Consider the following 17,651-nt stretch of genomic DNA (forward strand, 5'->3'; position numbering starts at 1 on the left):
CCTTCCAAAGAAAAAGTAGTAAGTTGACACGAATAGTCCAGTCTTGAAAGCCCAATTGCCCACCTGATGGTTCCTCCAGCCGGTCTCTAATATAGGGATACTAAACAGGTAGAAACAAATGTTGCTCTTTTCCTACCAGATTTTAATGCAGACATTTACTCTTTCCTTCTTTTGGTCTTGATGGTTCCAGGCTGTGGTAAGTGTTCTCTTCTCTGTTGGCATGCTCTAATATCCTCACACTTCCCTCCATATAGTCATACTGAACCTTAACTTTTTGTGTGCAAATCAACGTTTGGTAAAAAGGTGAGATTATCCTGCTTCCCTTCATTTTGGAGTCATCCGGCATTTCTTGAACTAAATTGTGTTTATTCCAGTTATCTGAATTACAAAAATGTATCGTTTACTTTTCACGTATATTATCATTCTACACAAAGGTAAATGTGGTTTAAAAACCTGCGTAAACACACACACCCTTGTGTGCACACCCAGATAAATATGAGCACCACATATTTGCAGTACGTGTAGGACAGACTTAGTATTAGAGATGATCTGCTCATTTCAGACCACTGAGAACTGCAACTGATGAAGACGGGCATGGTGGTCAGAGTTTTAGAAGTTGGAGTTGTTGCCATTGATAGGCACCTTCCCAGGCTCCTGAAAGAACCTTGTTCCTTTCCACATAAGTATTGTGGAGAAACAGGGCTCTCTGTAGTGGTGAGAATTCTCAGCCGTGATGGTCTTAATGCCCAATGCAAAAGATGACCAGTGGACTAAACCTTAAGCCAGTAGGGCAGATTAGGTCTCCTAAAGATTCAGAGAGAAGTGATGTAAGAAATTCTGGAAAGCCAGTAGAGGCAGATACACGCCAGCACCTAAAGCTCTGTGACACCAAAGAATCTTCTTCCATTTTTGAACCATGTAAAAGTGCCTGTAGTCATACATTTTTTTAAAGATTCTATTTATTTATTTGACAGATAGAGATCACAAGTAGGCAGAGAGGCAGGCAGAGAGAGGCGGAAACAGACTCCCTGCTGAGCAGGGAGCCTGATACAGGGTTCGATCCCAGGGCCCCGAGAACATGACCTGAGCTGAAGGCAGAGGCTTTAACCCACCGAGCCACCCAGGTGCCCCTATAGTCATACATTTTTTACCTACAAAAATTATTCACCATAATTCAATATAATTATTGCTAATTAAGCTGGAAAAACAAATTATTTTCATTATCCACACATTGCCTGTCCACATTTGGCTCTGCTCATCTGACCACAACATACTTTTTTGTAATTCTTTAAGCCCTCCCCATGTCCATACCAAGATTTTCTACCTTCATTTATAAAATGAGGGTCATGGGTCCTTAACTCTCACCTACTAAAAGAATACTTGAAAACCCTTGTACTAAATAGACTGGGGGGAGGGGTTGGGGGAAGAACTGGGAAGAGCTACTTTCAAATGATCTAACTTTGTTCTTTTTGCAGATTTCTCAATAACGAGTGCTAATTGCACATTTGGCCTTTTTTTTTTTTAAATATGTGCCACCAATATTCTCAATTGTCTTTTATTAAAAATTCCAACCTGAGCTTAAAAATGTTTTGTTAAATCTGCAGACCTGAGTGCAAGCCAAGGCATGGTACATTATAAGCTCAAACTCCAGCTGCCTTTGAACAAAAACTAACGAGTCGTCTTGATACACAGCCATTTAGAGCCTCAGTCATCAAATGAAATTCAAATACCTGTCCCAGGATACCAAATGGAGAATATGAACTATGATATTCAGCAGAAGCAGACGGTGCACATCAATTTACACTTGATGATAAAGAAATACCAACTAGATATGAACATTTCCCTGAACGTGTACAGAATGAAGGTTCCAAAGATCTAAGATAAAGTCGTAACTACTTGATTAGCATAATCCCCATAGTCAGAAATAATCTCTTTTCATCATGGTACTTTATGTCTCTGTAAAATTCATTTTTAATATCCAAATTGGCATGTCTCACAATCATGTTGCAAAGATTATGGGAATATAATATGCAGTAGGCTCTTCACCTTCACAAGGCCTTTGGGTATTTTAGTGTCCCATGTGGACTGTGCTTTCTTTACATGGTATTGGCTAGAGTAGTTAATATTATGTCTGCAATGAGCCAGACAATAGAAGACAAGTTGGAAACTGTTCTTTCGTGGCAGGAGTCTTAAAATTGCAAGTCTTGCATAGCTTGAATTTTCTAATGCGACACCTGGCATCATTGACTATGGGAATAATTTTACACAGAGCAGCCCATATACAGCACCCTCTAAAGTGTCCCTAAAGTATTCCTTTCCAGAGTAATGAAACAACAGTAGTAATCAAACATTAGCTGTAATCAATGAAATACTTAGACTCTGATATTTAGCATGTAAGGAAGCAAGTGAATGCCCATTGCATAACTTAAAACATCAGATGCTCCCAGAATGAATAAATCAAAGGCTGTGAGAAATTTTCTTCTGTTGACCAAAGGATATAGAGTCCCCGATTCTCAGTTATGCCTACATGGGTGCAGATGTATCTCAGAATCTTGATAGAAAAGATTAAGGGGAGGAGGGAAGGTGCAGGTATAGTTTAAAAACAAAACAAAAACCCTTCTCCATTCTGGATTGTGATACATCCTTGTGGCTCCCCACCTATATGAAAACCATTGATATAAAATGTGCATTTTAATACGTAAAATAAGTATACAAAATATGTATAGAAAGAAAGACTTATATTTATATGAAAACATTTCTTGGAGCTTCTCTTCTCATAGTATTTAGCCTATTTTTAATACTTTCTGACCCACATTTAGACATAAGGTTCCTTTTAAGATGCGTTCCTTTGTGAATTTTGAATTACTTAAATACAATGGCAGGGGCACTTATAGTTGACATCCCAATGATGATTCAAGGTCATTGCGAAAACTTGCAAAAACATCTAAGAGGGAGTCCAAGAGTCTATTTTAGTTGTCTTCAGTTTACTGAAGTGCATTTTTATCATAATCTATTGCCTTCCAGTTTCATAATCTATGCATGTTAACTCTACTGATTCAAAGTCCTTGTTTAACTGGAATATGTGCTATTTCCTAACGATAACTGATCAGAACATTTATCACATTGTACAGTGACATTTAGAAAATCAAACTAGCAGGGGAAATGTACATTTCCCACTGCTCTGAAATGCAGTCTACTCATAACCTTGGGATTAAAACAAAACAGGAACTGCCCATGGATTTTCATCATCTAGGTCTCTCATTATAAATCATGTATTTCATAGAGCTGAAATTGGAACTTAAGACAATGTCCTGTGGCTCAGTGGGCTGTGCTTTGGTTGTTTCCCAGGTGAAAAGTAGGCGCACATTCCAAATATTTTCAGAGCTGCCGTTGATCCGGCTCCAAAAGCTCTTCCACGATCCCAGGAAGACAGCCGATTAAATTTTTAATTCTGCTACTCCAGCTCCTTTCTCCTTATTTTGGAAGACAGGCCCAACAGGTTGATATTTCCAGGCTACATACATAATAATCACAATGTTTTTCTGAGTAATCGCTTACCAAAATATTGAAATCAACACCAGTAGACTTTTTACAATGAGGAGAATTGTAGAGTTCGTGCAAGAGAAGCTGAGGGTATGTATTTTTAAGCACTCGAAACAGTGAAACAGTGTTCCCCAAACGTTAGACAGAGCTCAAATTGCTCTAGTGACCCAGAATGTTCTCTGTTACCGCTTTCCTTCTCATCACAGCCAACACACACCAAGGGCCTATTGTGTACCAGGCACTGTTCTTGGGGCCTTCCAGTAGAGTTCCCATCCCCCAGATCAAGGAGCAGGGCTGAGAGGAGGTCACAGTTCATGACCAAGGCCATGCGGTCATAGTAATGACAAGAAAATCCTCCTTCCCACCCTTCCTTTCTGGCTAACCCTGGATTCAGAAATCTGTTAGAGGAAAAAAATTGCAGTGAAATGTCCCTTTGTGCTGGTTTTCACACCGTGGTGAGAAAATCTTTTCCTGGAACTTGGAGACATTTTTCTTCCTGAAAAGGAAGCTGTCAGTTTCTATGGCTCTTGCCCTGTGGAGGTGCTGGTTGATGGCCTCAGAAGCCGTATCTCTCTCATGTGTCAGTCTGTCAATTTAGCTACTAACTTCTGACCTTGAATCAGACAAATCTTCACAAAGACAGTAACAGAGAAATCATGGCAGACTGGAAGTCATGTGGGAACTGAGCCAGACCTCACTTACCCCTACCAAGTCTTGAGGAAAGACCGCAAGGTGCTTTTCACGCTCACGACACTCCAAGTCACTTCTTAAAGCAGTTTGGGGTCAGGACACTCGAATATTCAGCTGTTTTTGGTCATGAACAGTCTCAAAGAAATCGTTCAATAAAAACATCTTGATTAAAATCCATAGAATCTTTTCCAGCTATACCTGGTGCAAATATACCTTTTTTTTAGATGTATGCCCTCTGAGAATTATTTCATTCACCTGTTTATTCATTCGACAAATGTGGAGTGAGTTTTCCCTAAAGACCAGCACTGTGTTAAACACTGAACGTGCCCTGTTGAACAAAGACCCTTCCCTGCCTTTAAAAAACCCAACATCGATTTTGGGAAATGCTTGACAAAGCCTGTGCTGGTGAATGTGCCTTGATTTTCGTCTTCACTTGCCGCCCACTTAGGATACAAAGTACACAGCTCACGGTGGTCACACCTGGACAGATGTGCATTTTGATCATTATTCTTAGATCACCTCACATGAGCCAACAAGATTATCTATGTTTGTTGTTACATAAAATGAATATTTTTTTAGTCAAAAATGATAAAAACAAAAACAGCACAGCTAAGACTTTTCTGATCTGCAGTATCTTCACTTGGCCCTCGAAAGCCGTTTCCATGAGGTAAATTCTGCAGTCAGGAGAAAACCGTATGCGCTGGGACTCTTAACTCCCAACTTTACCTAGTCTTCTGAGGTCACATGAGTCCCACAGGAAAGATGCACCTGTATGTATTCAAAAGGAAGGAGTTATGAGTGATCCTCAGATAATGAAATCCTACCTTCCCACAGTTTCAAATCAGACAACTATAATTAGTAGAGGCTAAAACCTACTTGCACCTATGGCATAAAAATGACGGTGTGGTTACTCTTTTGAATCCCAATTCTAGCTTTGCAAGAATGTAAAAGATCTATTAGTAAAGTCAACTGAGTGATGAAATTGCGTAAGTTGCTTCGGGCCTCTAAAAACATATTACAGTCATTTTAAAAATAGTACTTGGGAGCATACCATATGTCATTTCTGTGATGACAACGATCCAAAGTATGTTGGCTTTGCTTCTAACATGACACGGGACTCATATCAATGCATAGCATTAGATACCGTTCCATGACATGCAGGAAAAGACGTGCAGAAGACCTTATTTAAAAAGGCCAAAAATTACTTCAGACTCTGTGTTCTACCCCAGGCTGCCACAAGAGGGCATTCTTCTCCCAAAATATATGCAAGCAGGGTTTACCACTGATTTCTACAGAGAAAAACATGTGTAAGATTATCTCACAAGGGTCTTTAGCCTGTTCAGGAGTGTTTCATTAACGACTGATTCTAACATGATATTTTGTTTTCTTTACTTGACATATTCTGATTGTGAATTTTATAGGGTACTAATCAATGGCTTGGATGACAACGGAAGACTGGGTGTATTGTTTAAGTAGAGTTTTTGTTTTGCTTGTGATTTGCGATTTGAGTTCCCTAAAAAAGTTGGTGGTTCATTATGTCTCTCCCTTAGGGCTTTTTTGAAGAGGAGGAAGGTAAAGAGTACATTTATAAAGAGCCTAAGCTGACAGGCCTCTCTGAGATTTCCCAAAGACTGCTCAAGCTCTATGCAGATAAATTCGGAGCAGACAATGTGAAGATAATCCAGGATTCCAATAAGGTAAAGGAAAGCCCGTATTCACGCAAGTGTGAGGAGTTGACTTAATTTTTTCTCACTGTCGTAGTTGAAGTTTTCATTTTCTGCCTGACTGTGCAAAGTAAACCACCTCAACTATTTTGGATGTTTTCCTCATTTGTTTATCAGCTGGTTGATCGGTGATTTCTTTTTTCTTTTGTCAGTGTTATTCAAGTAACTTATAGGTCATCATAGAAACAATTTACTAATTTCTGTACTTATGCCATAGGTTATTTGTTTGCATTTGAACAACAATCTAAGGGTTAAAGTGTTTGGGCCCAATGGTGGAGTTGGACGAAACAGCACAATGTATGTATTCAGTCATGGAGGTCTTTGGGAGTCATACCAATTTTGAAATCTGTCCTCTGTGACAGTGGCAGACTTGTATTAAACTGAGAACATTCATTTTACTTCCTCATGGCTGCATGAAGCAAGGGCTTACATACTCTGATTAGATTAGTCAAAACTGAATCTTCTAGTGTGCTTTCATTCATTTAGCCAACTTTTATCAAGCACCTACTACATGCCAGGCCCAGAACTAGAAGCTGGGACACATGGAGTCTCTTCCTTCCAGAGCTCACAGTTCATATAGGGTTAAGAAGAAAAGCATATATGCAAACAGTTAATTAAATAGAGCCAGTGAAGTGCCACAAGAGACATGGTCCAAGTCACATGGAGAAAGCTCAGGGCTCCCTTAAAAGCTCATTCTTGGCTGGGCAGTGCTCCACAGAGGAAGAATGTTTGCTCTGGGAATTGCAGAGTGAGAAGGTGTCTGCTGGAAGCAAAGGGCATTCTAAGAAGCCCAGCACAGGCAATGCCAGGGAGGAATGAAAGCGGGAGGTGTGTTTAGAGCCTGCCAGGTCTCAGAATCACAGGTTGGAGAGAAGAGCGTGGCAGAGTGAGGGAGCCGGAAAAGCTGGTTTGTGCCCAAATGTAGAGGCTGTTCCTAGGCCACAAAGGAAAAGGTCTTTTTGCGCCTCTCCTCTTTTACATAGCTGGTATTTGGAAGTATCTGGGCCTGAGGCTACTGGATCCAGACTGAAGTTGTGATAATGGGCTCATCATTCTCTCCCTTAGCTGGAAAGGTACAATCCCCTTCGCCGTGAAGGTGGACAGAACTGGAGCTACCCTCATGGTGGCTCTCTGCAATAGGGGGCATAGACAGAGTTTCTAGTGGGACAAGAAAAATGTCGAATTTGGTGTCAGGCCACTGGAGTCTTCATTCCACCAGAACACCTCCTATCAGCTGGGGATCCCTCTTGGGGAAACTAGGTGGCCACTCTGAATCTCTCTTTTTTTTTTTGAATCTGTAAAGTGGTTACAATTATACTCATTTTACAGTGTAATTTTTAGGAGCATTACAAAGAAGTTCTCAAGCTTCCTCAAGTCTCTGGAATCAGATAGGCAGCAAGCGGTTAAACAGATGGAGAAAGCTGGAGGAAGTTGGAAAATTCTTCCAGAAATCATTAGGAAAGAGGATGAGTCTCATCTCTTCCAACCTTGAAAAATAGCAAAAACCATTCCCTGGCTGTTCCTGGGACCCCCGACCCCCAGGCTGCCTGCCTTGTTGTTTGAGAAGGCTAGTCACTGCAGCAGAGTCAGTAAATACATTATCTAGGATGATTTATTGCAGATAGGAGAGAAAAAAAAAAAATAGAGAAACTGAAAATAAAAATTCTGGCACTCATGAAATAGGTGAATCAGTTAATCCCCTAAACAGACGAAGAACCTTCCTTCCACATTACAATCCCAGAGCCCATGGCCCCAGTCTAGGTATGTCGTTGAATCCTGGCGGGACCAAGAGGTACAGTTCTACTCTCAAGAATCTCATATTCTAGGGGTACCTGGGTGGCTCAGAGGGTTAAAGCTTCTGCCTTCCGCTCAGGTCATGATCCCAGGGTCCTGGGATCAAGCTCTGCATCGGGCTCCCTGCTTAGGGGGGAGCCTGCTCCCCGCCCCCTCTCTGTCTGCCTCTCTGCCTACTTGTGATCTCTGTCTGTCAAATAAATAAAGTCTTAAAAAAAAAAAAAAAAAGCAAAGCTCATATTCTAGACAAAGGTAGGGGTATTCATTACAGAAGAGAAAGATCAAAGATTAAATTATATGCCCTAAGCAGGTACTTAGGTGTCCAAGAACCTCAGCTCCGTGGAGGGCTGGCTCTGCCGCCTCTGGACCACCGTCTAGCCAGTTCCCCTTCCTGTCGCTTCAGCTGGCCCAGCTCTGAAGCGATCCCATCGCCCATCTTTCCCCCGTGGGGACAGGGACAGGCCCCTCCCTTGGGAGTCCAGCGGCGGGAACGCAGAGCCTGCTGGCTTCCGGGAGCCCCTGGGGCTCACCACTCTTCTTTTGCCATAATGTGTTAACCCAGGTAAACCCCAAGGATTTGGACCCCAAATATGCCTACATCCAGGTGACCTATGTCACGCCGTTCTTTGAGGAAAAGGAAGTAGAGGACCGCAAGACGGACTTCGAGATGCACCACAACATCAACCGCTTCGTCTTCGAGACGCCGTTCACGCTGTCGGGCAAGAAGCACGGCGGCGTGGAGGAGCAGTGCAAGCGGCGCACGGTCCTCACCAGTAAGTGCCGCCGAGCCGAGCCCCTCTTCGGGGCTGCGTGGCTCTCGGGTGCTTCTGGGCTTGCTGACAAGGACCGGGACGCGCTAAATGAGATGTGTGTGCTGGGAAGCACCTCTTTCCCCTGCTTGGGAAAGTCGACTAGGAGAGAAGTTCTCAGTAGAGCTACTTAATGCACCTCTTCCCCTGAGACGTTCCAGCCGTCAAGGTCATGGTGTGCGCATCCTGGGAGAGGCACTGGGAACTTCCCCCTGCCCTCGCCCTGAGCCTGCCCCCCAGGGATTTCAGGGTTAGCAGCTCTCCGGAGTGTGTGCCTTGGGACCAAATTCCAAACCACTCTGGAATTCAGGCTTCTCATTTGTAAACTGAAGGCAAGGGATGACCTCCCCAGTTCCTCTCCGACATCCTCTTACCTATTCGGTAAACATGCCAGGAGGGCATGAGAGGGGCTGGACACTCTCCTGGGAATTTAAATAAATGAACCTCGAGTCTTGCTCTCAATGTGTCCACGGTCTGGTAGGAGAAAACCAAGTAAAGCAAGAAATCCAGGCGAGCAAGAAAGAAAAAGGGAAGGCAGAGGAAATCCCGCTGCGCAGGGGGCGGTCTCCTAGGGCAGACCAAAGAGAGCGTTGAGCAAAGGTGTTCTGGAGGAATCTTGAGAGACGAGCAGTCCTGGAGTACGCAATAGATACAATAGCAGTGTCCCAAATTATAGGAAACATTCATCTTCCGTAAACTTTTCCGGAACTTTTATCATCCAAAAATGAGAACAAAACTATCGTACTATATGCTACTGAGTACACATTTAAGCATTCTTTAGGGTGGTTTAGTATAGTTTTTATTTGAATTAGAAGTTTGGGGTGGGGTTCTGTTTCAAGACTCTAAAAGCCTAAACCCAGCCCACAGATGAGTAGTCGTTGGCTAGCGAAGTGTAGAAAAGCAAGTCAGGTGACAGCCGCTGGGCCCCAAGCTGAGATGTGAGACACCACAGTACACTGGAGGAAAAATAACTCACATACACAGAAACCATGCAGAGTGGAAGATGCTGTATGCCAAAAAAAAAAAAAAAAAAAAAAATTTCTGGACCTACCAGGGCCACCCCAGACTCACCTCAACCTTTACCTTCTCTTGCATGTCTTTTGTGCAGCGAGTCACTTGTTCCCATATGTGAAGAAGAGAATACAAGTCATCAGCCAGTCGAGCACAGAACTGAATCCTATCGAAGTGGCGATTGATGAGATGTCCAAGAAGGTTTCTGAGCTTAACCAGCTTTGCACGATGGACGACGTAGACATGATCCGACTGCAGCTCAAAGTCCAAGGAAGCGTCAGCGTGAAGGTAGGCGCTCTCGGAGCGGAGAAGCGCTTGTTATAGCATGAAGCCTGGTATAAAACACCCTAGAAATTCTTTACAAAAGGGCTAAGAGAGACTTTTTTCTGTGTGATACCATCCAGCAACTTTATCTGAGTCTTTCAAATTTTGTTTCGCTGTAAGTACACATGGATGGTGCTAAACACCAGGAGATAAACCCTTTTTTTTTTTTTTTTTTAATTTTAGCCTAAATAAGATTTCTTCATCCTCAATCCTCCTTTCCCATCTTCTCTGGATAAACTATGTTCTATATTCTAAAATCTAACCAATGAATTAATTAATGAATAATAAATGTGGCTTTCTCATAAGTATCTGTAAGGAAGAGCCTTACGAAAGTGTTCCAAAACAAAATTCTTAAAAGAGTATTAGTTCATAAGATGTGTGTCAGTATTTATCTGACTGTCAGAGGCCTGAGAAGCAGCGGATGGCCTGCTCACAGTGGGGGATTAAAGAATATATAACAAGCAGACTGTTTGCAAAAGCATAAGCAGTATTTAGAAAAATCAACAAGGTGGGCGCAGGTCCTAGCTAGAACGTTACCCCCTAGATCTGAAGACAAGGGGAGAGAAGAGTGAATGGGAGCAGAGACAGAGCTGGGAGAGCCAGCTGGTGAGACAGACAGACAGCTGCCTCTGCTAGAGAGAAGACCACAAGGAGGAAACCCTGGGTCCCAAAACACCCTGACCAGTTGGAACTAGGGAGAGACAAGCAAGGCACTCACCGTGGGCACAGAATTTAAATAGGCATCAAAACACTCAGTACCCACGATAAAATAATATTAATGCACGTTTTTTTAAATTAAAAATGTCAAAAAATTTATAATGAACCAAGTGTTCACATTGTAAATAAAGGCAGGCCAGTAAGTATGCCCTGTGCAACTACGATGGAGCCCAAGGCAAAATCAGGAATACAGATCCTGATGATCTGCTCTCCGCTTCTGCACCTACCTCTTGTCTGTGTCCCCCATGGCTGACTCAACATAGCAATAATAATAAACCTTTTAAAGCCAGAAGGCAGAAGACCCATTGCTATACTCCAAACGGAACAGCTTCCCTCAGCACATAGGTGTGTCGAGGAAAGTGAGCATTGGATTTGGAGAAGCAAAAAAGAGAATCCATAACGTTTACTCATTCTGCCATGCAGGCAATCCCTCCCCCATAAGGGCCTTCGAAGACAACTCTAATACAGTGTTAGCTTCCTTCTTCTGTGACCGTGTTCCTTCCAAGCTCTACAGTCACAGCAAAAGGCTACAAACACTAAAGAATATGGACTCCTTCACGAGTGTGAGCCTACGCGTGTGTGTGCGTGAACAGGACCTGGCATTGCGCATTCACTCAGCAAATCTGATAAATGCTTCCTCCAGCCAGTATCTAGGCCAGACTGTCAAGTAGAATACAGTCAAACAGAGTTTCCCAGGACAGCACATACACCACCACCGTGGAATGTCGCTTGTTAATAGTTCAGTGTTTACTGTAATGTGAACAGAAAAAAAAAAAAATAATAAGGAGCACATCAAATATTTGATTTCACAGATGTTAAAATTAAATGGATTTCAAGTAAGGAAAAATGAGTCACGTTTTCAAAGATAGTGAGAAAATAACGGTGCAAGCCGAGTGCAGATATGACAAAAATGGGAAACAATGGGCAAGTGACAGTTTGCGAAGGGTGGCCATGGAGTGCAGCACTCGGATTCGTCCTTCCGGAACTTACTACTGAGTTAGAGGACAGCAGCTGAGACAGGTAGTGCATCATTAGGTCACCAGGCTCTGTGAGAGGATTGGGGTGCTGCATGATTGGTTCTACTCCTTCCAGCGGTGGAGAAGGCCCCATCCAAGGAAGAGACAGGATGGTCCTCAGCCAATTCTCTTCTCCCCAACAGGTTAATGCTGGGCCTATGGCCTATGCACGAGCTTTTCTTGAAGAAACCAATGCAAAGAGATACCCTGACAACCAAGTAAAACTTTTGAAGGAAATCTTCAGGTAAGTTTTTCTGTGTTGGAACGTACCTCCACCAGGTAGCAGAGTCTCTCAGCAGCTTGACTCAGAGCTGCCACTTTCTGCGGCTAATTGGTCATTTGCTTTTCGCTGTCACTCAAGGCAATTTGCAGATGCATGTGGGCAAGCCCTTGATGTGAACGAGCGGCTCATCAAGGAGGACCAGCTGGAGTACCAGGAAGAACTGAGGTCCCATTATAAGGACATGCTTAGTGAACTCTCCGCAATCATGAACGAGCAGGTAAGACTTGGCTTGAGGTGGTCCAAGATGCCACGTTATAGAAACTGTCCCTAGTGCCAGAAGGACTGTAAATGTCCCTTTTCTTACATGAACAGCATGAGCACAGAGGTTCTCACTCCTCCATGTCCAAGATTCTTTGCCTCTCAAAGCAGAGATCAGGTTAGGGGAGAAAAAATCTATAGGGGGAAAAAAAAAAAAGATGAGAACCCAGGTAATTTCCAAAGTTTCAGTTATGTTTATCCAAACTCTATGCAAAGTTGGCTTTCTAAAATAGATGGAACACCAAGGAACACAGGATGACATTCCACTAGGTTTGCTGCCACTCCTGTCACCCCAATATACACCTCAGCAACGCCCAGGTTGTGAGGTGGAGTTCTACAGTTCTGCCACCAGGGGTCTCTGCACCATACTCGAGAAGAACCCTAGGTCTAAGGTCAAGGCTTTGTAAGGTCCAGACTGCACTTAGAGAGGCTGGGAATTCCTGAAGATGTGCAGAATTGGGTAAAACTTGATCCTCTGCCCCACCAGCAGGTCATCCACATCTAGCATGTTCCATAAGGGTATGCACAAAATCTGGATATTCATTAATCACAATACTTTTTGAGGTGCAGAAATCAAGCGGAAAAGCCAAGGGCCACTCTTTGACTTTCCAGCATCCATCAACTCCCACACCTGGACATCCCAACCTGGACATCTTACTATTCATGGTTTCTCCAGGAGTTTGATGTGCTCTTTACAGAATAACTGAGCAGGAGAATTTGAATAATCTCCTAACAGTGCCTCATGCACAGCAGCCACTCATTAAAGATTAGTTCCCCTTCTTTTCTTTAAATGGCCTGGCACTATCAACACTATTCACAAAGCATAAAATGTATCTCATGCATGTTTTCTTCCCAGTGCATTTCTCATTGTTTCTTTTGTCTTCTTCTCCGTCTCCTTTTACCCACATTTTAAACTCTCCAAAGTAGTTAGGGGAAGAAACTGGTAAATTGATTTATGTTGGAGATCATTAATCTCCCTGGATAGGATTCCTCAATGAGGGATTATTGTTAGTGGTTTGGGATTTTGAAGGGGCAATGGGAATTAAACACTCAAGAGAGATGCCTCGGTTGCATGGAGGCCATCATAGATCTGCGAGTGAAACAAAAGAACGAGCAGTGGACCTTAAAACTGGAAAAGGTAGTGAAGAAATGTTTGTTTCCAACTATAAATTACGTCTGACCTTGAAACTTCAGGCAAAAAAATACTTTTCTCTTTTTTTTCCTGGCAGCTCTGTCGCGGTCCGTGTCTGTACAGCTTCTGTTCCTCTGTGTCTAGTATTTCCCTCAGTACTATAAGCAAAAGTGGTATGTTTTTCTTTCCTTATGTCTACACTGTCCTTTGTGGCCTTCTGGTCTGCCTATCTCTTCCTGGTTGTTCATATTCCCCCAGACACCTCCACGGTGTCTAGTGTTCTCTGAGTGTTTATTTAATTAGAACAATTTTATTTCCATTTCGAGATAGACTGATATTTTTTTAAAAAGCTTGTTGATTAAAGTTAAAAGCTTATCTTTTATTTTATTTTATTTTTTTTTAAGTAGGCTCCATGCCCAACTTGGGGCTTTAACTCACAATCTTGTGATTGAGAGTTCCATGCTCTACCAACTGAGCCAATGAGACACCCCAACAACTTAGCTTTTAAAAAGAAAATTCATACTCAGCCAATTTGTAAAATATATTTGAGGTCAGTTGTATCTAAAACAAAGATTCAGTATACCTCAAATTGCAACAACAACAACAAAAAACAAAAACAAAACAACAACAACAAAAATCTTCCGCACAAATATAAGAACCAGCTGATTAAGAGGAGAGAAAAATAATTCTTTTACAGGATACCTTTACTAAAAGAAGCAAAGTTTAAGTTTGTGCTTCCTGGAAGTTGATTCAAAGAAAAGAAATGTATGGATTGCACAGATCTTATTATTCAGTAAAAGAAACAGATCTGTTGGCAGGACAGATAAACTTTCCCCTGGTCCTGGGGATTTGTCACATTGGTATTTATATATGGGACAATGACAACAATGTATGTTACCTTCAAAAAAAGTTTTCCTTAAAAATGATTTACTCTAGGCTAGATCATGTAAAAGCTTAGAAGTCATTGTAAAACTTTGGCTTTTATATTTGGAAACTTACTGTGTGATAGAATTTCTGCTAATAACTGAGAGTTCAAATGTCCATAAAATTTCAAGGATTCTTATTCTAGTAAGACAGAATAAAGAAAAAGAGTTCATATTTTCACATGGTGTAACAAGTGCTCAGAGATCCGAGTGTAGGAAGCTATGGGAGCACAGAAGAAGGCACTAAAATCACACCAATATATTTGATGACTGTGACTATATATAAATTTGTATTTTCTAGATTTTTTATAGTCATGGAATCACACAGTATATACTATTCATTGCCTGGCTTTTCTTTTCTCAGCACCATTACTTTGAGAATCTCCAATTGTTAATAGTTCATTTTGATGTTGAATAGTAATCTCTTTAATGAATAGATCATAATTTGTCTTTGCTCTATTGATGGACATTGATGAACATTTCCACTGTTTTCAATTCTTAAAAATAAAGCTGCTATGAAATTCAAAAAAAAAAATGATTTACTCTATTATATGGGTTTTCCATATTTCCACCTTAAATTAAAATGAGGACAAAGTTAAACTTCTAACTCTGTAAAAGAGATTCTAGAAGAGAAACTAGTTAATAATCATCAATCATAAGTATAAATTATCCATAGCAAAACTATAAGATATCTCAGTGAAATTAGCTATTTTCATGGCAATCATCAATAAATGTTATTCATTGGTTGTAATGAACAATTTCCTAAAATCAGAAAGAGCTAGCCAACGATTAAGATCTATAAAGTCCCTAGTATTTTAAAACATGGGTGTCGTCTCAGTTCAGATTTACAACAACAACAACAACAACAAAAATTGTTTACTTCTTTTCTTAGTTTTTTTAAGTGAAAAAGCATCTGGCTGTAATACCTGAATTCGAACTCTAGTGGAGGGAAGGGTTGTCTAATATTAGCATGATCTTGTAATGCATTAATTCATTCCTATACCTTTATACTTATGACATGTTCTGGAAGATAATTACATATATAGCTACAGTGAAGAGAGAAATTCTACCATTGAACTTTTAAAAATAGAAATAGTGTTAGGATAGATAGACATAGAAAGAAAGAAAAATAGCAATGGAATTAATTATGCAGTTGACTCCAAGAGTGCCCAGAAAAGTCCTAGCTAAGAGGGTATCCGGAAGCCACCTACTTAGTGAAAGAAACTTCAGTATACGGAAGGAGATGGACTAGGATAAAGCGGATGCTAGCGTGTAAAATGGAGATATTGGGATGAAGCAATTCGGGTTGCTAAAGTGACAGGCAGACAACAACTACCTTTATAGGCAGCCAGAATGCCACTCTATTTTATAAGTAGCCAAAAAACATAAAACCTCCTTTGATGGAGGCCAAAGTGATACATGTAAGTAACTGGAAGAAACATAAATATAAGACACTCATTTGGAATCTGTTTCAGCACTGACAGTGATAGCATTGTGAAATCAACAGCCATAATGAATCTCAAATATAAAATACAGAGAAAGGAATGGGTCCACTCTGTTATGGTGGCAAGCAGGCAAGATGCAAAGGCATGTTGCTTCGGGAGTGTCAGATACTCTACGAACACTTTATTTCCCAAATTATTTCAGCAGAACTTGTGGCATCTATCATAAGGAGGATTTATGGGCAGTCTCGGATACCCAGATGCTTCGTGCTCTGTGCAGGTTGAAGTGTTAACCTGTCTTGGAGGGTTAAAGCTAAACCACAGTAATATGTCAACTAAGTGGAAAAATCTTTTGAAATATCCATTAAGTCTCTCCCTTCCAGAGATACATTTTAGAGGTACCTACAGTTTCTACTGTAGTTATCATATTTACATATCATTATTTGCACAGATTTGACAGGAAGTTATTACTTTAGGCACAATAATATTATTTTCAAAGTAAAATGAAGGCAAGGTGTATTTTTTTCTTATATTTCCATTAATGCAAACATTTAAATGAGCTTTTGGGTGCTTCCCCTTTTTGGTATTTTGACAGTATAAGTTGTAAACTTTTAGAATAAAATGAAATTCTGGAAGTACTCAGATACAATCCTAAAGTCATTATTTATAAAGTTATCTCTGATAGTCAGAGTATTGTGAAGCTATTTTAAATCTTGCCAAAATGCTTCTGACATGGGCTTGCAAAAACTTCCAGAACTATTCTGATAAGCTCATTTTCAACAACTCACAGCGGTCCTTATGGGGGTGGGGAAGAAGCACTGTTCTGGGTTTTAATTTTGTGCCAATATTAACACGAACCTCTTTATTTTTCCTTTTGATTTGCCGTGTTGCATTTCATCCTGTCAAGATTACATACAGGGACGACCCGTCAAAGCGCGGAGCGGAGCGAACCTGCCCTCTGGTAATTAGCAGGGCCGCCCTGACTGTGCCCACCGTCTCCATCTCAGCCAGTGAGGAAGCTTGAGTGGCGGTCTGCTGCATCAGACACACCTCTGAGGGAACCCCCTGAATTTGCAGCTCATCTCGGGGAAGAGAGAGATTTAATTTATTTGAAGTTTTTATAGTGTTAATAATTTTTTTTTTACCTTGCTAGCTTGAAAATTTTGCCCGCCTCCGGTTTTGCACATTTTTTATGATTTGTTTGTTTTTTCTTTTTCCTTGAGCAACGTTGATGAAGCCAAGCTGAACATTTGCCATGAAATTGCAATGAATGTGTAGCTCAAAAGCAAACCCAAGTTTGCTGCCAGTTATAATGTGTTCAATACCAAGTCCTAGTACACACATTTTAAAGGTCAAAGTGAATGTTTTTGTAACATTTAAGCACATTTCAAATGTAAATAGAAGATTGTAAGATATATGGTTTTTACCAAATTTAAAAGAACCTTTTTAGTTAATACTTATGACAGTGCTAAAATTGTATGAATAACATTTCAGATACCATTATATTAAAATATTTGTGTATGTGTACAAAAGTGTTGATAAATACTAACCTTTAAAGTTTGTGAAGTTCCTTTATTTGTAATATATGTGCTCTTAAAAGCAATGGGATGTGAAATTATGTAAGTATTTTGTTGTTAATAGAAATAAAAAATACAATTACTTTGCATTTGGTTCCCTCTTGAAGAGTGGGTGGAGTCCCTACTAAATGTGTTTCATCGGACTGGACATCTGCTGAATGCAATCCCACACTCAGTACGTATGGTGCCTCCTTAAGAGGTTAGGGAAAGGACTCTACACTCAGACAGGCTGTTCCTCCAAAGATCAAACCAACATGCCAGAGGTTTCCAAATCTACATTAATAGGATGATTGGGGAAGATAGAATTAATCAGAATCTTGAGGGCTGTAGTATTTAATAGGGCTCTTCACAAATATTCCATATAAACTTGCGGTGGGATAGCATGTTCCTGCCTCTTTTGATGTTGAG

The 17,651-nt window shown here is 41.0% G+C and overlaps 1 protein-coding gene across 21 annotated transcripts in view; it reads left to right on the forward strand.

The window, feature by feature from the left end:
• The window catches only part of DOCK10 (dedicator of cytokinesis 10), a 261,474-nt gene extending 244,142 nt beyond the window's left edge, over positions 1-17,332 (forward strand). For 11 of the 21 annotated variants that reach the window (XM_082690383.1, XM_082690395.1, XM_082690390.1 and 8 more), the window contains 6 exons: positions 5,784-5,930; positions 8,314-8,524; positions 9,669-9,859; positions 11,772-11,872; positions 11,990-12,128; positions 16,574-17,332. In XM_082690383.1, the coding sequence (XP_082546509.1) occupies positions 5,784-5,930; positions 8,314-8,524; positions 9,669-9,859; positions 11,772-11,872; positions 11,990-12,128; positions 16,574-16,690 (906 nt within the window). In that variant the 3' untranslated portion in view covers positions 16,691-17,332. Of the gene's footprint in view, positions 1-5,783; positions 5,931-8,313; positions 8,525-9,668; positions 9,860-11,771; positions 11,873-11,989; positions 12,129-13,398; positions 13,475-16,573 lie in introns of all 21 variants that reach the window. The other 10 variants (XM_082690399.1, XM_082690386.1, XM_082690400.1 and 7 more) reach the window with 1 other exon arrangement.
• The last annotated feature ends 319 nt before the right edge of the window (positions 17,333-17,651 follow it).

The sequence above is a fragment of the Mustela nivalis genome (genome assembly GCF_964662115.1).
Source record: "Mustela nivalis genome assembly, chromosome: 11".
Classification (NCBI taxonomy): Eukaryota; Metazoa; Chordata; class Mammalia; order Carnivora; family Mustelidae; genus Mustela; species Mustela nivalis.